Source organism: Huiozyma naganishii, chromosome 8 (assembly GCF_000348985.1).
Source record: "Huiozyma naganishii CBS 8797 chromosome 8, complete genome".
In the NCBI taxonomy this organism is placed as follows: Eukaryota; Fungi; Ascomycota; class Saccharomycetes; order Saccharomycetales; family Saccharomycetaceae; genus Huiozyma; species Huiozyma naganishii.
Genome location: NC_035929.1, coordinates 36,138 through 58,637, shown reverse-complemented (window position 1 = coordinate 58,637; position 22,500 = coordinate 36,138). Strand labels below are relative to the sequence as shown.

The following is a 22,500-nucleotide window of genomic DNA, read 5'->3' as shown; positions in this document are numbered from 1 at the left end:
TCTACTCATCCCTCAGTATTGCTTACTCGATTTGTTCGAAATCGGCAATTCACTGTACTTATGATTCTTCATGTTTTTGAATTTTTTCATCTTGGAGATTGGCCCCAAGACACGATGCTTTTTGGCTAGCGCACTTCTTGTAACGTCAGAGAAGTCTCTGTTCTTGCCATTCAACTGTAAAAAAAAGTAGATCGCCACGATTGCAATGACAACGACCGTTGGGATACTCAGCGCAACGTAGTACCACTCCCTGTCGTAAATACCGGCGTCTTGTCTGGCCCACTCTTCTTTCGTGGTCTTGGCCACTTTAGAACCGAGCAACATGTTAACCATCACACCATTCAGCAACGGGTTGAACTCGTCATCTGGAACGTTTTCCGGTTGCACGGATACAATGATTTTACGTTCGTAGTACCCTTGCAGCCATTTTTCATCGACAGTGACTGGCAACATACCATCGACGTTCTTCAACCATTCGGAAGAAAAAAATGTACCCTTGATGTCTCTCTTATGGAATCCCTTCTCGTCAGCTTTCTCTCTCACGTACGACAAATGGACCCTCACTCTATCGATGACTTTATCCGAGTTTTCATCCCTGAAGAAATGCGTGTACCAACTGACAAAGTAAGTCTTATCAACTTTCCACAAGACATTCTCACGTGGAGTACAGAAGGGCTCACTGCTAATATCCTTGGACAGGCCCTTATTAAAGTAGCCAGCTGGAGTACATCTGCCAATAGGGTTCAACGACACGTACGTTTTGTCCTCATCGATGAAAATTTCCTCCTCGTAGACATCGTTAGGATCCATGTTGTGAGCTTGGACTTCATCGTACTTCATAGTGACAATTCCGAGGGTCTGAAAGTACGTAGAGTAGTCTGGCCTAGCCTTCCTCGTACGCCCGTTTTTGATTTCCGGCTTGATCGTCTTTGGCGAACCATCCTTGTTCAAAGAAACCCATGGCTCCAACGGGTCTGGAGTCGCAAGTGGCTTTGCGGAAAACGTAACACCAGCAATGACAGTAGGAGTGACAATCTCCTTCTGCGTAGAGTAAATCGTCCGAATCCAAGGCTTGGGCTCCTCACTCGTCGTTTCTTTGTCCTTGGGACGATGAACCCTCTTGTAACCGGAAACCAGACTGGGAACCAAAGCCCCTAAGCATACAGCCCACGACACAATTCTCATATCTGTAGTTGGTGACGGGAATCAAACCTACCCACTTTCTCTCCAGACAGAACAGAGACACACACTTTTATTTCTTCGGAACGATGCGATGCGCCATTATATATAGGAAGTGCGTGTTTACTATTGAGTTAAACAAATTTCGAGTTTCTTGCGCAATTTTTCAAATCGGAAATTTTGCATCACAAATTCGTTGAAACGAGGCGATGAGGTCGTTCCGGTCGCCCTGCGTCGCGACGCTCTCGTTGTAAGGGATCCCCGCCCGGATATGGATCCGTGTTCTAGCGACGGGGATGACAGATTGTACTTGGAGGAGCTGGTAGAAAAAAGTTTGATTCATCTCCAACTATGGAAAGATGTGGTTGTTGAGGACAAATTGGTCGTCTGGAAGGGTGTCCCCGTAAGACTGCTTACCGGGTGTCCCCCACACGTTCTCAGCCACGATGAGAAACCGGCGGATGGAATTGGAAGGGAGTATATTCTTCCGGTTAACATGACGCAGTACAAAGAGGAGCAGGTGACACTAGCGTTTCTGGATATCGTGTTCTCCGAACTCTGCGCAAAGGATACGAAAAGAATTATCCTGGCGATCGTGAACACGGACGGAACAGTGGTATTCTACTTTGTTTATAACGGCGTGCACAAACCGAAGAGAAACTGATTTCATTCTCGGTGTCTTGCTCCATTTTGTTTCTTTTTGGTCCGATGACAGATCGTTATGCATGCTATCTATATCTATGTATTAGGATGATGACTGTAGTATACATATACTAAGATGCAGTCGAGGAAATCGAAACGAAAGAAAATGCAGTGCCTCAAGACCCCCAGCAAGGTTCACTCGACGACTTTCCTCTTGGCGACGTTACCGCTCGGACTGACCATCTCTTGCAGCCACGATAATTCAATTCTGCTTACGTTTCTGGCGTAGCCTTTAGTCGTGAAAACGTACTCTGTGTACATGATAGCAGGACATGCCTTATCCAAAAACAGCATCGAAGAAGGATGAACACTCACAGCCTCTCCCGTAGTAACAGTTCTATAAGAACGGTCTGGCATACCGATGGCCGTGTTTTTGGTGAACCCGGTGAGGAAACATTTAAGAATGTTTCCAATCTCTTCTTTGCTCTGACCAATTTTGTCTGTGTTGTCTAGGCCATTATGCTTCTGTTCTCCAACAGTATTAGCAAGCTCCTCGGCTTTGAACAGCCTCCGACAGTACATTCGTAGCTGGTTACGGATTTTCACCACATTCTTGAATCCACGGTAGGACACACAGAGCTCTTTACACCAATCCTGCCTTTCCGAATTTACGGACGTGCTTTTACTCAGTTCGTTGAAATAGATATCGAACAACTCCTTCAACATTATCAAATCACCATACTTGCTCCCCTCATTACACGAAGCTAGTCTCCTTTCATTGACTTCATCTCTTTGCTCCGGTTGTGGATTCAGCAGTAAATTTTCTACACTCAAACATGACACGATATCGATGACTTGACTCAAACACGCGTACTCGCTGGCTTTGATCAAGACCCCTGCTAAATGAGGTTGCACGGGGAGGAGGGACATTTGTTCACCCTTCGGAGTAATTTTACCAAAATCGTCTAGTGCCGCAAGCTGGTACAGTTCCTGCAGCCCCATCATGACAGCATCTTTCCCCGGGTTTTCAAACCAGTTCCAGTTCACTATATTGTCGACACCGTATTTTTTGAGCATCAAGACTGGTGATGTCACATCGCTTCTGGCTATTTCAGGTTCTGTCTGCATCGGTAGCTTGGCGTAGTCATTCTCGGAATACAGTCGAAATGATTTACCGGAACTTTCTCTACCAGCTCTACCACTTCTTTGCATTGCACTTGCCTGAGAGATAGGAACGGTCAACAGAGTGGCAAGCCCAAGTTGATGTCTCCATACTTTCACCTTCCGTAAACCTGCGTCCACGACAAACTTGACACCGGATATTGTAACCGAAGTTTCTGCAATATTCGTACTAAATATCACCTTTCTTTTGAAACCTTTCACGGGATTGAAGACAAAAGCTTGTTTAGCAGGCGGGAGAGCTGCATACAGCGGGTAAGCAACCATCAGTGGCACGGAATTTTCCTTGGCGATAATGTGACTCACCTTATTCAAAATCATGACAGCTTTGTCAATCTCCTCCTGACCCGGTAGGAAACACAAGATGTCACCCATCTGTTCCCCTTGATTTATCTGGACACAGCACCGAATAATGCTATCCACTATATCATCAGTTGGTGCGCGAAGATAGTATTGTGTCACAGGGAATTTTCTACCTTCGACGAACAGGATGGGACACCCACCAAAAAAGTTGCTAAAAGTCTCTGCCTGTAAAGTAGCAGACATGATGACGATCTTCAAATCAGGCCGAGGACCCTGGATCAGCGACTTCAAAAAACCGAGGATTAAATCCGTGAGCATCGTTCTTTCGTGTGCCTCATCAATGATTATAACGCTGTATTCCTTCAGCTCTTTATTCATCATGAGCTCTCTTAGAAGCATACCATCTGTGAGATATTTCAACCGAGTCTTGGGCGATGTGGTATTATCAAATCTTACCGAGTAACCAACCTCATCTCCGACGTTGCAACCATATTCACTTGCTACACGTGTGGCCAAATTGATAGCAGCAACCCTACGTGGCTGTGTCACCGCAATAGACCCGCCCTTCGAGTTCCGCTGCAAATTTTCGTACATGAACTGTGGGATTTGAGTGGATTTACCGGAACCTGTCTCCCCAATAAGCACTGTGACCTGGTTGGCATTCAAATACTTCATGATCTCGCCTCTGTTTTGGAACACTGGAAGCGTTTTCCGCACTGAAAGAAGCATTGCAGACTTCGACAGCAGCTCATTTCTCCCTGAATGCCTATGCAAATAAGCATCGTCGTCCTCATCGTCGTTTTCTGTCGCCGTAGCCATCTTCACCGTTTTAACTTCCCCGTCTCGCTGGTTCGGACGTTTTTGGAATAGATTAACTTTCTTTATAGAACCATTCTGCTTCATATGCACCGTTGATGTCTTGCCATCCATCAATCAATTGACTAGTATACCCGTTACTTATTCGCCTTTTCTTCTGCAGGATTCGTCTCTTCGATCGTAGAATCGCAACAGAAAAATTTTGAGCTCATCGCAAACTGAAAAATTTCACTAAACAGCAGTATCATCGATTTTTCAGTACCGTACCGAAACGAAAACTTACAGACGACAAGGGACCACGAATCAATTCCGCGGGCTGTGTCAATTGCCGAGCCAAATATTTTCAGGTTTGTCTTGTTCATTGGTATCGTTCATTACATAAATTAGAATATATTATGTGCTTCTATTTATATTAACGTGGATTATGTGGGATACAGTCCTTATTTGCCGGCGCATCCATTAACTTTAAGCACGGTGGTTGTCGTTCCGTGGTTGCCTCCAGAAATTCTTATTCTTGTTCTTTTGCTGTTGAATTGGATACCAGATTAGATACAACGCGGATCGAGTTTAGTTTCAGACCCTTTTTGATGGGCCTTGGCGCTTTGTGCGACCGATTCGGTGCTTTTGACTGGGAGGTCGCCGTGGCGGGATCAGAGCTGTGGGCTCTCTTGGCAGCCCACAGCGTTGCAGTTGGAGTATCTTCCTTGTGCGGTGAATGCGTATTTGAGGAGTGTACTGAATGTTTCCTCTGTCTATCAAATGCGGCTGAGTCCAGAGAATTAGACATTTGGTTCTGTTGAGCAATACCAAGTCTCTTTAGTTTTTCCTCCAATGCCTCTATATTGTCTTTTTGTGTGGTTATTAGGTTTTTCCAATGATTTAATTCCGATACAAGAACGGAGTTATGCTCTATAACTTTCTCCAAAGACTGCTCTTGAAAGTTCATCTGTTCAACTAGCTTGGCGTTCATCTTTTCCAAGCTGTGATCCTTCTCTTCTATCAATTTGAGCTTGCCGTTCAGTTTCGTTATAGCTTCCCCCTCGTCGTCAACTTCTATTTGTAAAGTTGCTAGTTGCTCACATTTTTCAAGTAGTGTTTGCATTATCTTCTCCTCGTTGAAGGTTTCGCCGGATGCCTTCGCCTTCTTTAAGGAATGCAGCAGCTTGACCTGTTCTTTCAGCTTGAAATTTTCAATCTGGATTTTCATCAGTCGATCCATTACAGGATTAGCCGGCTTGTTGCTCGTAGTCCCAGCGGTTCCATTATTCAGATTTTTTGACGATTCTAACTGGCGCTGTAAAAATCGTATCCTTTCCTTGTAGTTTTCTTCCTTAAGTTTCATGTCTGAAAGATACAGTTCCATCTTCCTTTTTGAATTCAATCCAAAAACGTTCCCACTTACTTGAGTTCGTATCTGTTGAAGTTGCGCGCCAAATTGTAAAAGTTGAAGAGTATCGTTTCTATTCTTCGAGTTGTTGGAACAACAAAGCACAAAGCTTGTCTTGAAGTTTACCATCAGCGGTTCGTACATGAGTTTTGTAAGATGTGCTTCTTTGTACCTTGAAGCCTTCGATTCATCAGAGGATAAATCAGCAACTACCTCTCTCAACAGCGCAACTCCGGCGCTACTTTTCTTCGACTCCTCTTGGCTAATCCCTGGACTGTCCTTGAAATCCGAGGCCAGGTTGACAAATTGTACTATACCTTCTTTCAAAGTGTCCTTAAGCTCATTGACCTGTGTTATCTTCATCCTCACAAATATATGCGATTTCTTCGATTGATGGTATGCTGAATTTATCTCATTGACGTAGGTTAAAAGATCATCAAACCGGCATAACACAACACTATGCAAATCCCGAACCACGTAAACATTTGTCTCTCTTTGGGATGCTAAGTAATCCGTGCTCATGTTCTGCAAACTCGGATGTTGCAACTTCAGTGGTTTCCTCTTCCTCACTGGAACGAGTAGGTCGAACACTTTGTCAACGTACACTTCGCACAGCGACAGAGAGACCTGGTATTCTGAAGTGGAATCCGAGTCAATGGCGTTAAATATATGTTTACAAGTCTGCTGCAACAACCCGCTGCATCTCGAAGAATCTTGTTCTTCTTTGGAATTCCCGGACTGTGGGCCAAACATCACCAAAGAATCTGCTGCTAATCCAGACCCATACGTCGTCACACAGCAGTTAATACCGGACAGTACATCATCTGTCACTTTGCTGGCCAATTCGGTGAACTGCTCCGTTTTGGTGGCCTGATCGTTCAAAACTTTACTAAAGCTGAAACTTTGTTCACCCAACTTCACTACCGTATCATTGACTGTCTGTACATGGTTACTGTTCCCTACAGCCTCATTCGAATCTCTCTGTATATCCAATAACACGAATGGACTGGCAAACTGACCCACCCGTGTCCATTTCGGCAGTTTGAACTCCTTCCCAGAACCGGCATCGGACTCCACGTCCCTTGCAGGGTCCCGCTTCGAGAGTGCATTCCAGTAGCCACTCCCCTGACTGCTCTTGTCACCGGTGGTCCACCAATGGCTGGTCATACGGGGGTAGATGTGTATTCGTGTCGTGCTGACGTAGTAGTATCCTGGCTCTTCACATCTGGCAGTAACACAAAATTAAAAGAATATAGTGACAGACAAAACTTGTATGAGAGCAGAAAGGTGTCGGTGCTTCAGGAGCGTGAGGGAACGTTACACATTAGGCCTGCTACATCTGTTACATAGGTTGTGTGTGTGTATATCAATTAGGTATTGCATCGGTGGTCCGCTCGCCGCGTGACCGTTGTGGTTCCATGGAGGTTGGATTTTCCCGCGTATTACAGTGTGATGGTGTACAACACGAACGGTTCGTACTCTGTGTCGACCATTGCCGCGTACTGGTGCAGTGCTGCGTCATCCTTCTTGATCTTGCCCTTCTTGTCCTTGACGAAGGCGTTGCCTCCCAAGAAGCTGAACGTATTTATCAGTTCCGTCTTGCATTTGGCGAGAGTCCCCGGTGGGACGGCGATGATCTTGGTGTTGAAGTGTGGGGGCAGGCCGTAGCGCAGCACAGACTCGACGTAGACCCGCAGCGCCTTGATGTGGAACCAGTTGATGAAAAGGTCCGAGTACGCGGTTTTCGCGAGCCGCACCAGTTGCACACGCAGAGACTGCTCCATGGACGCGGCGGAGTCGTGCTCCTTCTTCAACTGGTCGATCAGCTCCTCAGAGTAGTTGAATTCCCTTGGGACAAACTTCTTCTCGCGAGCAGCGGAGATGAACTCCGGTGCGTTTCTGCGAAACAAGTGAACGTTGTACAATGTGAACTCCGTGTCCTCTGCGATGACGGAGGCACTCCCCGGGACGACGTTCGCCGACAGTCTTTCGTAAGAAGATTCGAACTCATGCTTTAGCGACTTGGGCACGGCGACCAGTAACGTCGTTAGATGCTCCGAGTTGAGGATAAAGTTCTCTGGCTTGACAATGTCGTGCAGCGAGCGCACAGAGAGGTCTCCGGTCTTCCTCCTCTCTGCGGCCGCGAGGTTCGTCTTTGCTGTGTTGTACGACGTAAGTGTCGCCCTGACATCGAGATCCAACTGCGAGGACTCGTCGCCAATGACGTCTATCAGCTGCGCAATGGACTTGTCCAGCTTGAATTTGCGGGTCTCCCAGTGGAAGTTCTCGAGGTACTCCGGGATCGGGACGTTCTTGATCGGGATGGTCTTGTACTTGTTGCTACCTGCCTCGTCCATCCCGCTGAGCACCTCGACGATCTTCTGTATCGACACGTCCACGCTGTGATCCACCTTCGCAAGCTCCTCGGACTCAACAATGAGCGAGTCCAGCGACCCAATCTTAAACTCAGGGATGTTGAAGGAGCACACATATGTTCTGCCGCTCGCTAGAGACTCACGTAACCAGGTATCGGTGTCCTTATCGGTAACAGAACTCGGTGGGTTCACATTCTTGGGGAGGGAAACGAGTATGAAATCCCTCGCAGTGTGTAACGTAGTGGCCATAGCTGAAGGGTAAAGAGAGGGGGAAATAAACTACTGAGCGATCTCTACACGATCAACGCGACAGAAACCTGGGGAAGATCAATTGAGCACGCTACACTACCGTTCTCCCGGTTGCAACACGATAGAGTATTTGGAACTTGACGATTATTGTAGAATTTGGTGAACTTTAACAACAGCGTCACTATGAACGAACAAGAGACAGTAGCGATGAGCAGACGGTGCTGCGCTTTACACTGAGTAGATAAGTTGTTTACGTACGGATAATAAGTAGTAGTATAAGGCTGCTTAAAGAAATGATGGGCTGTCTGAACAGATGGATCCTCATTTCAAGACTTTACCGTCGACGATCTCTCTTTGTTCGCCGTTGGCAACGACTGGCTTGTCCCAGGCCCACATGTTGTTGACAAACTCCTTGTCCTCGTCCTTTGTTGGGTCCAGTTTAGTGTAGGAGTAGGATTCCCAGTCTGGGGCGACGTCGAAGGCAGGCTTGAAGTCCTGGCCTCTGATCATGACCGCACCAATGATACCGTTGTTGTTGTTTTCACCGTAGACGATCAAAGAACCGAACATGTACTTGGTCGAGGCAGACAATCTGTTGAAGAACCCACCAACAAGGTTGTTGGACATGAAGGTCAAAGTCAACTCGTCGTTGTACTTGTACTCGACTTTCCAGATGGAGTACTCCTCTGAGTTGAAGTGTTCCCAGAACCATGGCAAGGCGACGGGTCTGGTGTCCTCGTTCGAGTACTTTCTCTTCCAGTCGTCAAGGACAAAAGTGGCCCTTGGCAAAGAGGCCAATGGGTGCTTAGGCTTTGGGGCCTCGGCAGGCTGTTCTTCAGCGGCGGGCTTCGCCTTTGGCTTGGTCTCCTCCTTCTTAGCCTTGGCCTTCTTGCCCTGTTGCTGCTTTTCACCCTTGGCCTTTGGTGGAGGAGTAAACTTAACTTGCTCCTTAGCGAACTGGAACGCCTTGTACTGCTCCTTGCAGACTGGCGACTCGCGCACGGTGTTGAACCATCTGGTCAACGCAGGGTACCGGTCGCGGAACTTCAAGTCGACAACCCCGAACCCTAAGGCGAAGGCCCAAGTGCCCAGAGCGTGCACGTCAGCAATGGTGACATTTTCAGTGACCAAGAAAGTGTGGTCAGTCAATCTTTCCTCGAACACTTTAGCGAATCTTTCAATCCGTTGTGAAGCACCCTTCACACTGGTCTCCTCGTACACCCATGCGCCAACGCACGATAGGTACACCTTGGCCATGGACACCCACAAGTTGGTGTTCGAACGGGAGAACCATTGCAACACCTCGATCTTCTCCATAGGAGTAACCCCGAACAGAACCTTCTGGTCTCTCTCTGGTAGCAACTCGATCAAGTAAGTTAAGATAGCGGAAGTCTCGGTCAACTTAACACCGCGGGGCCCCAAAAATGCTGGAACCTCACCAAGGGGGAACTTCTCGACAAACTCGGGCACCGTAGCAGCCTTCACGTCAACGATCTCAACGTCCAACCCGTAGGCCTTCACAATCGCCTCGCACGAGTTCGTTCTGGGAGTAGCCCACACATACAGAGTACCTTGAGACATCTTAACAAAAACCTAACTGAAAACAAAGCACAGAGACAGATGCTTACCGTACTGAGCAAGAGATTCCTCTGAAACCAGTGCTTAAAAGTCGTTGATCGTCGACGAATTGAGCAGTTTTCGATTGCGATTTTTTGCAACTGAAAAATTTTTCACTGAACAAAAAATATATTTGAGAAGAAGAAGGTCATCGCTGCGATGAGATGAGATGAGATGAGGTTTGGAGGGGGGAAGTGAAGCTGGCAGAGCAAGTGCGGTACTGATGTCACAATCGTTGGAACAGCGGTTGCGCGAGAATGCGCGGGCGTTTGACGGGCTGCTGTCGCTGATTCCGGCGAAGCTGTACTACGATGAGGACACGGCGGAGCAGTGGAAGGCGAAGCGGAAGACGCGGGACGAGGCGCGTGGAGACAGGGTCAAGAAGCTGGACCCGGACCTGCAGGAGGACGCGACCGCGCTAGAGGTCATGGAGAAGAGGCAGCGCGATGCGCTCCCCGTGAGGTTGCCGGGCGAGGCCGCAAAGCAGGCCGCTAAGAAGGCTGCAGAGGCAGAGGCAGAGGGAGAGACGGCGGATAGCGCGGAGTCTGCCTCGGAGCACGAAGAAGCAAGGCAGAATATCAGCGTTGTCTTTGATGACGAGGGGAATGAGGTTGGGACCGATGGACGCAGGGAGAGGAAGTCAGAGCCCGAGTCGGAGTCCCTGGAGAGTAAAGAAGCTACACCAGACGCCAAGCCAGCTGCTTCTGCCTCTGCATCTGCCCAGTCGAAGCGGAACCTTGAAGAACTAAGGTCAAAGCTGCAATCGAAGATCCAACAGATGAAGAACAAGAGGAGGGCACCCGGGTCTCAAGCAGAGGGGGCTCCAGCGTCAAGAGAACAGATTCTGTCGCTTCGGAAACGTAAGGCAGAGCTTCGGAAACGCAAAATAGAGGAGGTCGAGGACTCCGATAGCGAGAGCGAGAAGTCCGACAGCGACGCTGACGGGGATGCTCAGGGGGGAGTGGACACTACTGGGGTGATGTTCCAGAACATCATGTTCAATGACGGTGAGCGTGCGACTTCGGACTTACAGAAACTGAGGCGGAAGCTGGCCCGTAAGGGCAAGGGCCCCGCAAACAACGACATCAGGGCACACCTCAAGCTGGTGGAGGATCAGAAGGCGAAGCTCAAGGGGAAAGACGAGTTGGACCAGATCAAGCAACTCGAGAAGTCGAAATGGCAGAAGGCGATGCTTCAGGCGGAGGGGATCAAGTTGAAGGACGATGAAAAGTTGCTGCGGAAATCGCTGAAGCGGAAGGAGGCGAAGAAGCGGAAGTCCGCGCTCGAGTGGTCTGAGAGACAGCGTGCCGTGCAGCAGAACAAGAGTGACCGGGCACAACGTAGAGAGGAGAACCTGAAGATAAGAAAGGATAACAAAGGTGTGAAGAGGTCGAAGCAACAGAAGATGAAGCGTAAATTCAAGAGCACAGTGGCCCCGAAGAAACGTGCTGGGTTTGAGGGCCGTTTGAAGAGAAAGTGAAGCAGGGTGGGCCCTCCCCATGTACAATAGAAGAGAAGTGTTCATCACATTACACGCACACATATATATACCTATACAGAAATTCAGTGCATCTCGAAGTACAACGGGTAGTGCGCCCTGCATTGCGGGTTGAACGATGCGTTACACGCCGGGCAGGACCCCGTAGCCGTGTACTCGCTGAAGGTCAATTGAGTTTTGCACTCTCCACAGAGCACACATTTGACCTCGCTTTCTTCTCGGGTGTCATATCTCACTGGATCGTGCGGCATCACTGTCGTGTGGCACTCGTAGCAAGGCCAGTAGAAACCAGGACAGCATTTGAAACTGAGCCCGACGATGTCCAAAGTGCTATGGTAGTGTCTGCAACGGGTCGCGCCGTCCCAGCACTGTCCCCTCACGACGTACATCTGCCGTGCTTCGTGTTCAACCGGAAAACCGCGCTATTCTTAAGAATGTTTTATTCGTGATATACATATGTGTATCTTAATATTTACGGTATGGGTGCGCTATTCTCTCTCGTTACAAATGTTTGCTGTCTACGAATTTGATGCCCTTGTCGATATTCTTTTTTAGCGAGTCCTTACACTCGTTCAACAACTCTTCCTCCTCTGGTGAAAGTTTCCCAATGTCGAGAATCTCCTGTATCCCGTCCTTACCCAAACGCACTGGCGACGCGAAGAACTCGATCCCGTCCTTCTTGAACAATGGAGAGTCCACGAACGAGGGTTCCAAAACCCCTTCCTTACCAGCTAGCCCGTTAAGCACTGCGTTTGCGAATTTAGCACCAGCTTGAGCCATCGAGAGAGTCGCTGACCCAGCGCCGTTCTTCGCCTTAACCACTTCGTCACCGCCGAACTGGATTCTGTGTATCAATTGTTCTTTTTGTTCCTTGGACAACGCGTTTGCAGACTGCGACTGCGATAACAATGGGATGATGGTGATACCTGAGTGTCCGCCGACGACACTTATCTTCTCCCCCGTTGGGTCTGTGTTTGCCAGTTCAGAGACAAACCTCGAGGCACGAATACTGTCTAGAGTAGTGACACCGAACAGTTTCTTTGGGTTATAAACACCCAATTTCTTGAACACCTCAGAGACGATGGGCACCGTTGAGTTCACCGGGTTTGAAATGACCAGGATACATGCATCAGGGGCAGATTTCGCGGCGGCTTTAGCCAGATCCAACACGATCCCTGCGTTAATATTGAACAGATCGTCTCTTGTCATCCCTGGTTTACGGGGGACCCCCGCTGGAATCACAACGACATCTGCATCTTTCAACGCGTTGCTGAGCCCATCGGGCTGTTCAGGGGAGAACCCAGTAACCACAGAGTTTGTAGGGATGTGTGACAGATCCGTGGCGACACCTTTAGCGTTCTTAATATCGTACAATCTCAAATCAGTAACTTTATCGTTCAACTTCATCAACAGGGACAGCGGCTGGCCAATCCCACCACATGCCCCCAGAACGGTCACTTTGTAGGGATTGAAAGCTGTAGCGGTAAAAGTTCTCCTCAGCGCGAGTCTAGAAAGCATCTTGGCGTGGGGTGTGTGTGTTCGTGTTCATGTTCATGTAGTCATCTCTATATACAAATACACACATACCTATATATATAATATAGTGAACACCCCCCCCCCCCTTGTGCAGGCCTTAAGAACCTGGACCAATCAGAGCCGAGAGCGGGACGGCAGCCGCCGAAAACGCGCAGAACCCCGGGCCACCCGCGGGCCGAGAACTCGGTGTGTGGGTTGTGGCGGGCGGGGATCCGGGAAAACCGAAGATTCCCGTTCTCCGCGTTTGCGGGGTGTGTGCCACTGTGTGTGTGGGTTTCCGTTTTCTCGGGGGGGGGGCGAACGGTTTTCCGCACAATATACAAAGAGCCCCCTCTCTCAGTATAGCTCAAAGGTTCTGTCTTGCACCGTACACAGCTCTGCAAACCTGAATCATGGGTAAAGACGCTGTTGACCATACGAGCAGTGCAGCTCCCCCAGCTGGGGAGGAGAAGTGCCCCCTCTCAGATGAGCAAAGGGAGCAGTGGTTGCGGATGCACTCTAGAGAGCAGCCCACTGAGAGTGACCCAGCACCACTCTCTGAGGACCGCCAACTGAGCAGCATCCCGAGGACAGATACAGGTAAGAACTGGGTGTACCCTTCCGAGAAGCAGTTCAGGGACTCCCTTCTGCGGAAGGGGAAGAACGCGGTGCCGTTACCCGCCACCGGGGGCAGCAGCGGTGGCGGCGGTGCACCACCGGGGGCAGACGACGCCGTGTACCGCTCGATCATCCCGATCCACAACTCTGTCAACGAGCGCGTGTGGCGGTGTATCCGCGAGTGGGAGTCCCCTGGGGGGGGGCTCCGCGGCGGAGGGGCGGCTGGGCCCGGCAGCGGTGACATCACGCTGACCTCCTTCAAGGGCGATTTCCGGAAATGGACGCCGCGGGCGTGGATCCGGCACTACGTGTTCCGCATGTCCAGGCCATTTGACAGGCACGACTGGCTGGTGCACCGAACGCAGAGTGGCAGATCACTCGAGTACGTCATCGACTTCTACTACGCAGACTCTGGGCGCTCCAACGTCCCAGAAGTGGTACTGGACGTAAGACCGAAACTCAACTCTTGGGAGGGGGTGAAGTTGAGGGTGAAGCACTGGTTCAAGTAACCCAACGTGAGGGAAAAGATCAATTTTTCTGTAAATAGTGGCCCCCACACGCACTTTCTTGAGTTTCAGAAGCTTGGAGCGGCTTCACCCTCTACCACCGCCCCAAAAAATGGAGCCTTGCACGGCTCCGTCCCAACAATAGATGAATGGAGTTTCCAAGAATGGTGTTTTTTCCTCTTTTGTGCGTATGCGTGTGTGTGTGGGGAGGCTCTGTGTCTACAGGAACGACAGAACACCGCAGGCAAAAAAAAAAAAGAAGAGAGAAAAAGAGAGAGAGAGCGATAGTAGACAATTGACGATTTGCAAATTGCAAAGCAGAACAACCTTTTAAGAGGGGAGAGGGGACCGAAAAAGGCCGCAATTGCTGATGTAGATTTTCTTAGAACCTCCCCCACAGCACTACAATGAGTGGAAAGGGAATTGTCAATTGAGAAGAGGAGGAAACGAAGGGGACGCACAGAAATAGAGGGTCATACAGTGTCTCGTACAGACTGGAAACTGTATAAATACAGTATTCTTTTTATTCCCTGCTTCTATTGCTTCCACATTCTTCATCCTTCGTTTCCCCGTTTCTCCCTTTCCCTCTCTCTTTGTTTGTTGCTTACCACCTGTATACAAATAAACACTTCACTTCATATATTTATACCACTTAAATGTCCGAGAGTACTTCAGATTTGGAAGGTCAAAAGATCGTCTACGAGACTGACCCTACCACGAAGGGGAGAGATGATAAATTCGCACAGCGTACCAAGAAAAGGTTCGACCTCGGGTTGCACAACTGGAAAATGCACGCTATTGCCGCATACGGTGAATTCTGCGGTACCTTCATGTTCCTGTGGTGCGCGTACGTCATTTGTAACGTCGCCAACCGCGCAGTCTCTGTGGTGGACAACGAGGACAGGAAACTGAACTCGCACCCAGGGTCTATCATCATGATCGCCATCGGGTTCGGGTGGTCGGTTATGTTCTCCATCTGGTGCTTCATGGGCGTCTCTGGTGGTGCCCTCAACCCAGCAGTGTCGCTCTCTCTGTGCCTCGCGAGGAACGTCACCCCAATTAGATGTCTCGTCATGTGGATCTCCCAGATGGTCGCAGGGATGGCCGCAGGCGGGGCCGCATCGGCAATGACGCCAGGGCCAGTGCTGTTCACAAACGGTCTCGGGTTGGGGTGTTCCCGCACGAGGGGGCTGTTCTTGGAGATGTTCGGTACCGCAATCCTGTGCCTCACCGTGCTTATGACCGCCGTCGAGGAACGGGAAACTAACTTCCTCGCAGCATTGCCCATCGGTGTCTCCCTGTTCATCGCCCACATGGCACTCACTGGGTACACGGGGACTGGGGTCAACCCAGCACGTACATTCGGTGCTGCCCTCGCCGCCAGAGAGTTCCCAACGTACCACTGGATCTACTGGATCGGACCACTACTCGGCGCAATACTCGCCTGGTCCATCTGGCAGATCTTGCAACTGGTCAACTACACCTGGTACGTGGCCAAGGAACACGAGAAATGCGACCTACCACAAGAATGAACCACGTACCATCAAGGAACCTGCCAACCATTTTGCTCAAAACCTCCAGCGACTTCAGCAACGTCAATCACACATACAATAATAATTTCCCTTTTCGTGCTATGAAGTGTATTGCTCTGTCTTCTGTCAGTCTTAATATGTATATTTTATTACCTTATTTTCATATCTTTTCTATAATTACTTCTTCGAACGTTTTTATGTAATCGCGTTCTTGCCTTAACACACAACCCGCAAGTGTCAAGTGGGATAATGGAAAAGTTGGGTCAATTGCTGCCCCGATTGAAGAGCCACACTTTGAACGAACTGTGCGTCGCGTTGGGGGCCGGAATTGGAACCACAAAGACCAAACGGACGGAGAATATCTTGAAACAGTGTCGGATTCTGCACTCGTTCAAGACACAGTATGACAGTAAGGGAAACTTGAAGATCTCGTCCATCGACTCCGGCGTCGCCAATTTTGCTATCTCCTCCGTTGTTGTGAACCCACGGGGGACGGAAGTGGTCCATTGGGGGAAAATTAGCTTGGAGAGAGCGTTCCTGCAGGGCTGCCCGCTCGGGTTATCACCGCAAGAGACGTACCAGTTGGTGACACAGTTGACAGACCACATTGCATGGGTCACAGCGGGAACTTCTCTGTACACCGTGGAGAGACAGAGAACGCGTACAGGGTCGTCGCGGTTTGTGACCGACCCTGTGATCAAAGTTAACGTGCTCGAGCACTTGCTGTATTTCTCGCTAAAGACTAGGGGGTACCACGTCGAGTCTTCGGACCCGGTAAAGATCGGGAAACTGTGGGTCCCCCAGGAAATCTTTTCGGGCGCTCGATCAAAGAAGTATAGGATCTTGAGAGCTTTGAACCTTGTACAAAATTGCAATTCCGCAGGAAACAACGTACAATTCAACGAACGAATGAGAAAGACTTTTACCCAGTACAACAGGGAGCACGCAGGTAAGAGATCGTCCCTATTTGACGCCCTCGCCTTAGACCAGGACGGAGTCGCCGGCACCAAAAAAGACGACGACCTGGCAGACTCACTGCTCCACGCGCTCTCCTGGGACCAGTGGTTCCGTACGTACGTGGAACTCTACACCCGAATGCACGAGGGCGACCCGTCAGAGACACTTCTCACGGACTTCTGCGAGAGTAGAACCGCCCAACTAGAGCGGCTCTCGACTCTGGAAGACCCCGTCACGTGATCCAAGCGGTTCTCTTTCCGTTAACGAGAGAGAAACGAAATAATTTTCCGCTATCGATCGGGTCTACAAACTGTGACGGTGCAAGGCTCGAGGAACTGCAGAGGGTTGTTGTACTTGTTGAGTCCGTCCACCGGCTGTGTCCCCTGTCTACCGTCCCATCGATAATGAATTTGAGGCTGGAATTGACCAAGCTGTTGAACTTATGTTTCGTGTTTGCCTCGGCTTACATGTTCTGGGAGGGACTCTCCCTCGTGGCGAACACACACTCGCCAATTGTGGTTGTGTTGTCCGGGTCGATGGAGCCCGCGTTCCAGAGGGGAGATATCTTATTCCTATGGAACAGAAATGAGCAATCGAAAGTCGGGGACGTCGTCGTATACGAAGTCGCAGGCAAGAACATCCCGATCGTCCACAGAGTGCTTAGAGAACATCACAGTATAGCCGACCCATCGAAACAGGTCCTGCTCACAAAGGGTGACAACAACGCGGGCAACGACATTCCACTGTACGCCAACAGGAAACTGTACCTGAACAAACAGAAAGATATCGTGGGCACCGTCAAGGGATACTTCCCACAGCTGGGCTACATCACTATCTGGGTCTCGGAGAACAAGTACGCCAAATTTGCTCTGCTTGGGTTTTTGGCACTGTCCTCTCTAGTGGGCGGCGAGTGATCAATTGAACAAGAGCACCACGTACTTTAAGATACGTTTATACACACATACACTATGTAAGGATAAATTGTGGATTTTCTTTGGGGAATGAACTCATGACCTGTTAGCCAATGAAATACAGTACTGTGAACTATTATAATTCCACATGTAAGGAGAACCTTCAAAACATGCGAGTGATCAAGTCATTTGGAATGTGTATAAACTGCACCGTATCTGCGCCGACACCTTTAAAGACCAGTTCTGAATCCAGGACCCAACTAACAAAGGTAGACTTGGACAGGAAGGTACAACTGATATAACTAGATAATTACGTATACGGCGTAATTACAAACATTAAACTACTTTTACACACTTTATTCAATCTTAACTCACATCAGCACTTACCTACTGCCGGTCGAACCCTCTCGAGACAGAGCGACTTCGTCCTTCACTCGTTGGCCCGGTTCCGCATTATGGTGCAAAAAGAGTGCGGGTAATAGACAGGGGTTTTTCACTTTGAACGTTTCTCAATCAAAGGAGGGAAAGCCCTCCATAGTAGCAAGTAGGCTAGTTGCTGTCTTTAGTCACACGCAGTTGTAGACCACTGCATCTCGCACACACACCGAAATCAATGTCTCAATCATTGCGTCCGTATCTCAATGCAGTGAGATTCTCGCTGGAAGCAGCTCTTACACTTTCGAACTTTTCCTCGCAGGAAGTGGAAAGACACAACAGACCGGAGATTGAGGTGGCTCATCAGAGTGCTGAGTTGCTGCTACAGCCCATGCATATTTCGCGTAACGAAAATGAGCAAGTACTTATCGAGTCCAGCGTGAATTCAGTGCGCGTGTCGCTGATGGTCAAGCAGGCGGACGAAATTGAACAAATCTTGGTTCACAAGTTTACGAGGTTCCTAGAACAGCGCGCAGAGGCATTTTACATTCTGAGAAGAGAACCGATCAAGGGATACAGCATCACGTTCTTGATCACGAATAAACACACCGAATCGATGAAGACGAATAAGTTGGTGGATTTCATTATCGAGTTCATGGAGGAAGTCGACAAAGAGATCAGTGAAATGAAACTTTTCCTGAACGCAAGGGCAAGATTCGTCGCAGAAGCATATCTCGGTGAATTTGTTTACTGATAATGTATAAAAGAACAATGCTATCAAGCATTGGAAAATACGTAGTCTCTCACACCTTCTCTTTCTCTCCCATAGAAATGTACCTGTCTACTTTTTTTATGTGTTACTATTACTACATAGAACTGGATTTAAACATTCAACGACTAATACGTTCTCGCTTACAGTATCCCCTGCTCAGTCCAGCAAGAATTCACTGAAGTCAACCTCAGTACCGGGAGCGTTGGTCGGGTCCATCGCATTCCCTAGCCACATAGCTTGGTCAGATATTTCTTTCCATAATAAATTGTCCTTCTTCGAGACGTTGTCCAGACTATCCAGAACCTCCTGGAATACGTCGGTTTCAAGGTCATTGATTGGGTCCAGTTCATTGACGTTCTTCTCGATAATTTTCGTACCTTTTTCTGTTAACGGCGCACTGTACGACTGTTCCATTGAGGCGTTTATGATGTCTACAAGCGACGACAAGTTTTCCATATCCACTCTGTCCGAGGGAGCAGTGTCATCCAGCTCTACAACACCATCACGATTGTTGCTATTGTCCGGAAGTGCCGTAAATACCGACTTTGGGGGCTCCATCTTGGTTATTGTGGATGACCCGTTGGCTGGCGTCTCGACAGCATCTTGTGACTGGAGATGACCCATTTGCTCCTCATCATCCTTGGTGTGCTTCAGTATCAGCTCCTTCATGATATCGTGGAAATCTAGGTTAATCGTGAGTGTCAACAGCTGTGCCCTCCGCAGCTCAGCTGGTTGGTTGCCTAACCGTTTCATGCTGGTGAATATCGTCAATGCGTGGTCCAGGTGCTCCAAAGTTTGCTCGTGGATACCAAAGGCAACATTAAACAATAGTAAAGTGCACGATGAGGTGAACAAATACTCACGATCCATATACCCAAAAACTGCAACCATGTTCTTGCCCTTAAGGTGCCATAATGCCCTTATTGTATTTACAGAAGCCTGCAAAGAGAAATTTAGAAGAGTGGCTATCGTCTTTGAGTAGTTTTGAAGATTCAAATATGCGTTTGTGTCTTTGAACCGTTTCAACTGCAATATTGTAAAATGGAACAACAACGGTCTCACTGCCAAGTTGATGCCTTGGAAATACTCTGTAAAAAGGTTGGTACACTGACGTGATATTTCGAATTCTTTTCCACGCTTCGAAAAATCCACTTGGCAGAACACGGACAAGTTGTTTTTCCAGTCGATTAACTGCTTGAATATATTCTGCAAAGTGGGGAGGATATTCGCGAATGGCTGACGCTGATACATCTTGTTAAGTATACTGGCGTTAATGCGCACTATCTGAATAGTGTTCGTTAGTGACTCCGCCTTGGAAAACAAAAAATGCTCTCCACCTGGCAAATCCATCTCAAAATCCTGCGGGAGCTCGGTGGATATTGTGTACTCAGTAAAACTTAGCGGGAGACCGGCTTTACTGCTCAACATCCTTTCGTAGATATACACTGTCCACCACAACCGCCGTTGATGTTCGAGTTCAAATCGAGTCAAAGTCTCACTTTGAGCATCCACATGCATACCTAATATCAAACATGCTCTAAGCGCCTCCCCAAAATAAAAGTATGAGGCAACGGTGCAGTCAGCGATCTGTAAATAGAATGCATACAGCAGCAGAGTTTCAACCCCACCCTCCTTTGTCACACACTCTACATTCTCGTTTGAAAACAGGCAGTGGAAGAGTTTGGACCCCTCGTTGAAGAATTTCAATCCAGGTAGTTTATCTGTCCCAATATTCTCCACGTCTGTGTCTAGTTTCGGTTTTGATCCCAAGTATATCTCGCCAATGGCAAAAATCAAGAACAGTTTGCAAAAGGAAATGCTCTGTAACGTTGGGTTTGCTTTGAAGGGTAACAACTTTTCACTGTAGAGCACAAACAGTTCATGTTTCACGAGCCCTTCGTTGAAGAAATAGAAGCAACCATCGTTGTACTTTAGAACCGTATCGACGAGGAGAAGTGCATAAGTATAATGCGGGAACTTCAACTTAATTTCCCTGGAGTCCTTTAAATCATTTTTCGAGAATGCCTTGATACCATACTCCAAGATATCTGGATCATCGTGGGGAATAGGTGTCACAGTTTCGATTGGGTCCACCAAGTTATCTGCTAGTTGGTTTCTCTTCTGATAGATTGTCGCTGGAAATTGAGCCTTGGTTGGTAAAGGTTTGACCACTTTACCCGTGATATATTTTGTTATCAGACCTTGGATTTCGATCCCAAATAACGTCATTGACGAGGATCCCACAAAATAGGTCTGGCCCTGTGTAGATTCTATAAGTCGTCCGCTCCTTTGCGCGAAATTGGATCCGATAGTTTCATCTGGTTCCAACTTATTGGAGTTGTTACGCTGTGTATCACTCTCCTTGACGGCCAAATGGTCATTGGGATCGTCATATTCTATACCATCCGGATGCTGATCTCTTTTATTCCCTATCATCGAATGTAATTTAACGTTCTCCTTTTTAAGCAGCGACATATCCTCTTGTAACTGCAGGAGATAGGTCATTGACACGACAACCTTCTTGGATGGCTCGATGTACTCACAGGTCAAATTGGCTGCAATGCATTTGGAGCACGGATTACCACCTGGGCACTTGCTATGTCGCCTTCTGCAAGCGACACACGCAACGGGCAATCTCGACCTGTTCGCCTTCTTCTCCTTCTTGGAGACTTTCCTCGGCGGAATCGACAAAGTCGGTGCTATATAGGAACCTCCCATGTTCTCAGCCACTGCATTATTACTCTGACTCATCAGATGCACAGGCTCAACGAGTTGTTTCTTGATAACGGGCCGTTCAGCAGGAGGTTTACCGTCTCCCAACATAACAGCAATATTATCTAGGGTCATGGCCACCCAGTACTTCACTATTTCAATTGACCAGCCCAGTCACCCCCTTGGCGACCTCAAACGGAACGCCTCGCCCTCTAGGGAACCGAACAACTAGGGAACCAAACCCCAAGCTCTGCCCAGCTTGGCATTCTCCATCGCAGCAGGTGCCCTTAAGCTCCCTTATCAGTCGTTTTATACGAAACAAACAGGGCACGTCCCAAAAGAGCAAAAACAAACCATCCGAATCTTAAAAATTACCCAAAGGGGAAAGTGATCGACGGCGCCTGCCGTTTCCTGCAAAAAATGAATCACGTGATTCTCAAAACCTGTTTTTCGTCTCTGATTGGTCAGTGGCTTTTTCGCTTGGTTTTCTTCTATTTTTTTTTGGGATTTTGCAACGACCGAACGGTACTTCCTCCGGAGGAATGAGAGAGGGAGCAGGGAACGTTGTGTATACTGAGGTTTAAGCAAGTGTGTGACTGTTGAGCAGAAACGTCGTTTCAATATTATCGTTACTTACTTTTTTGTACTTACAGCCTGCCCTTTCGTTGAACCATCCCCCCCCTTTTCTACCGTATTTGTCTCTGAAACTGAACCATGTCTCTAGCGAAATCTGCTGCTAACAAGTTGGACTGGGCGAAAGTCATCTCTACACTGAAGATATCTGGGAGCACAGCTACACAGTTGTCCAGCTTCAAAAAGAGGAACGATGAAGCCCGGAGAAAGTTGCTGGAATTGCAACAGCAACCGGCCGTTGTTGATTTTGGAATGTACCGCTCCGCGTTGAAGAATTCGAGTATCGTGGATAAAATAGAATCACTGTGTAAGGCGTACCAGGTCGTTACGGTGGACTCCTCAAAGCAGATTTCTGCCATCGAGAACTTTGAGAAATATGCATTGCAGAACGCGAAACAGACCGAAACGCTAGTGGCTAAAGAATTGTCCACTTTGAAGGAAACTTTGCAGAAGATAGAAAGTGCCAGACCATTCGACGAATTGACCGTGGACGAGTTGATTAAGGCGAAGCCAGAGATTGACGCAAAGGTCGAAGAGATGGTCAAAAAGGGTAAGTGGGAAGTTCCAGGGTACGAGGAGAAGTTCGGCTCATTGAACTTGATGTGAGCAGTGTCTCGCTAATGACGTATTATACATTCTTTTGTACACCCTACATAACTTGTTCTTCTTTGTTATACTTTTGCTCTTTGGTAATGGAGAACTGCGAAAAGAAAATGAAAAGGCA

General features: G+C 48.4%; 16 protein-coding genes across 16 annotated transcripts; 8 read left to right on the top strand and 8 right to left on the bottom strand.

Annotated features, from left to right (window-relative positions):
• Window positions 1-12: 12 nt before the first annotated feature.
• Window positions 13-1,185, bottom strand: PSG1 (Psg1p; the record flags this gene model as incomplete). The annotated part of the gene is made up of 1 exon (XM_022609289.1): window positions 13-1,185. One exon carries the CDS (start codon window positions 1,183-1,185, stop codon window positions 13-15), a length of 1,173 nt encoding a protein of 390 aa, XP_022465700.1.
• Window positions 1,186-1,450: 265 nt separating this feature from the next.
• SEN15 (Sen15p) lies at window positions 1,451-1,843 on the top strand (the record flags this gene model as incomplete). Its single annotated transcript, XM_022609288.1, has 1 exon — window positions 1,451-1,843. The coding sequence occupies one exon, from the start codon at window positions 1,451-1,453 to the stop codon at window positions 1,841-1,843; it is 393 nt and encodes a 130-aa protein (XP_022465699.1).
• A 173-nt stretch (window positions 1,844-2,016) lies between these two features.
• DHR2 (RNA helicase) lies at window positions 2,017-4,233 on the bottom strand (the record flags this gene model as incomplete). The annotated part of the gene is made up of 1 exon (XM_022609287.1): window positions 2,017-4,233. One exon carries the CDS (start codon window positions 4,231-4,233, stop codon window positions 2,017-2,019), a length of 2,217 nt encoding a protein of 738 aa, XP_022465698.1.
• Window positions 4,234-4,627: 394 nt separating this feature from the next.
• Window positions 4,628-6,673, bottom strand: SMY1 (Smy1p; the record flags this gene model as incomplete). The annotated part of the gene is made up of 1 exon (XM_022609286.1): window positions 4,628-6,673. The coding sequence occupies one exon, from the start codon at window positions 6,671-6,673 to the stop codon at window positions 4,628-4,630; it is 2,046 nt and encodes a 681-aa protein (XP_022465697.1).
• Window positions 6,674-6,948: 275 nt separating this feature from the next.
• Window positions 6,949-8,130, bottom strand: VMA5 (H(+)-transporting V1 sector ATPase subunit C; the record flags this gene model as incomplete). Its single annotated transcript, XM_022609284.1, has 1 exon — window positions 6,949-8,130. One exon carries the CDS (start codon window positions 8,128-8,130, stop codon window positions 6,949-6,951), a length of 1,182 nt encoding a protein of 393 aa, XP_022465696.1.
• Window positions 8,131-8,451: 321 nt separating this feature from the next.
• On the bottom strand, window positions 8,452-9,711 carry TEF4 (translation elongation factor EF1B gamma; the record flags this gene model as incomplete). Its single annotated transcript, XM_022609283.1, has 1 exon — window positions 8,452-9,711. The coding sequence occupies one exon, from the start codon at window positions 9,709-9,711 to the stop codon at window positions 8,452-8,454; it is 1,260 nt and encodes a 419-aa protein (XP_022465695.1).
• A 259-nt stretch (window positions 9,712-9,970) lies between these two features.
• On the top strand, window positions 9,971-11,227 carry RRP14 (ribosome biosynthesis protein RRP14; the record flags this gene model as incomplete). The annotated part of the gene is made up of 1 exon (XM_022609282.1): window positions 9,971-11,227. One exon carries the CDS (start codon window positions 9,971-9,973, stop codon window positions 11,225-11,227), a length of 1,257 nt encoding a protein of 418 aa, XP_022465694.1.
• An 83-nt stretch (window positions 11,228-11,310) lies between these two features.
• On the bottom strand, window positions 11,311-11,634 carry HOT13 (Hot13p; the record flags this gene model as incomplete). The annotated part of the gene is made up of 1 exon (XM_022609281.1): window positions 11,311-11,634. The coding sequence occupies one exon, from the start codon at window positions 11,632-11,634 to the stop codon at window positions 11,311-11,313; it is 324 nt and encodes a 107-aa protein (XP_022465693.1).
• A 112-nt stretch (window positions 11,635-11,746) lies between these two features.
• MDH1 (malate dehydrogenase MDH1) lies at window positions 11,747-12,763 on the bottom strand (the record flags this gene model as incomplete). Its single annotated transcript, XM_022609280.1, has 1 exon — window positions 11,747-12,763. The coding sequence occupies one exon, from the start codon at window positions 12,761-12,763 to the stop codon at window positions 11,747-11,749; it is 1,017 nt and encodes a 338-aa protein (XP_022465692.1).
• A 410-nt stretch (window positions 12,764-13,173) lies between these two features.
• Window positions 13,174-13,887, top strand: CYT2 (cytochrome c1 heme lyase CYT2; the record flags this gene model as incomplete). The annotated part of the gene is made up of 1 exon (XM_022609279.1): window positions 13,174-13,887. The coding sequence occupies one exon, from the start codon at window positions 13,174-13,176 to the stop codon at window positions 13,885-13,887; it is 714 nt and encodes a 237-aa protein (XP_022465691.1).
• A 653-nt stretch (window positions 13,888-14,540) lies between these two features.
• On the top strand, window positions 14,541-15,416 carry KNAG0H00290 (aquaporin family protein; the record flags this gene model as incomplete). Its single annotated transcript, XM_022609278.1, has 1 exon — window positions 14,541-15,416. The coding sequence occupies one exon, from the start codon at window positions 14,541-14,543 to the stop codon at window positions 15,414-15,416; it is 876 nt and encodes a 291-aa protein (XP_022465690.1).
• Window positions 15,417-15,665: 249 nt separating this feature from the next.
• Window positions 15,666-16,613, top strand: CCE1 (cruciform cutting endonuclease; the record flags this gene model as incomplete). Its single annotated transcript, XM_022609277.1, has 1 exon — window positions 15,666-16,613. One exon carries the CDS (start codon window positions 15,666-15,668, stop codon window positions 16,611-16,613), a length of 948 nt encoding a protein of 315 aa, XP_022465689.1.
• A 164-nt stretch (window positions 16,614-16,777) lies between these two features.
• Window positions 16,778-17,287, top strand: SEC11 (signal peptidase complex catalytic subunit SEC11; the record flags this gene model as incomplete). The annotated part of the gene is made up of 1 exon (XM_022609276.1): window positions 16,778-17,287. The coding sequence occupies one exon, from the start codon at window positions 16,778-16,780 to the stop codon at window positions 17,285-17,287; it is 510 nt and encodes a 169-aa protein (XP_022465688.1).
• A 610-nt stretch (window positions 17,288-17,897) lies between these two features.
• Window positions 17,898-18,413, top strand: ARC19 (Arc19p; the record flags this gene model as incomplete). Its single annotated transcript, XM_022609275.1, has 1 exon — window positions 17,898-18,413. The coding sequence occupies one exon, from the start codon at window positions 17,898-17,900 to the stop codon at window positions 18,411-18,413; it is 516 nt and encodes a 171-aa protein (XP_022465687.1).
• A 174-nt stretch (window positions 18,414-18,587) lies between these two features.
• On the bottom strand, window positions 18,588-21,278 carry PUT3 (Put3p; the record flags this gene model as incomplete). Its single annotated transcript, XM_022609273.1, has 1 exon — window positions 18,588-21,278. The coding sequence occupies one exon, from the start codon at window positions 21,276-21,278 to the stop codon at window positions 18,588-18,590; it is 2,691 nt and encodes an 896-aa protein (XP_022465686.1).
• Window positions 21,279-21,857: 579 nt separating this feature from the next.
• On the top strand, window positions 21,858-22,382 carry ATP7 (F1F0 ATP synthase subunit d; the record flags this gene model as incomplete). Its single annotated transcript, XM_022609272.1, has 1 exon — window positions 21,858-22,382. One exon carries the CDS (start codon window positions 21,858-21,860, stop codon window positions 22,380-22,382), a length of 525 nt encoding a protein of 174 aa, XP_022465685.1.
• Window positions 22,383-22,500: the final 118 nt, after the last annotated feature.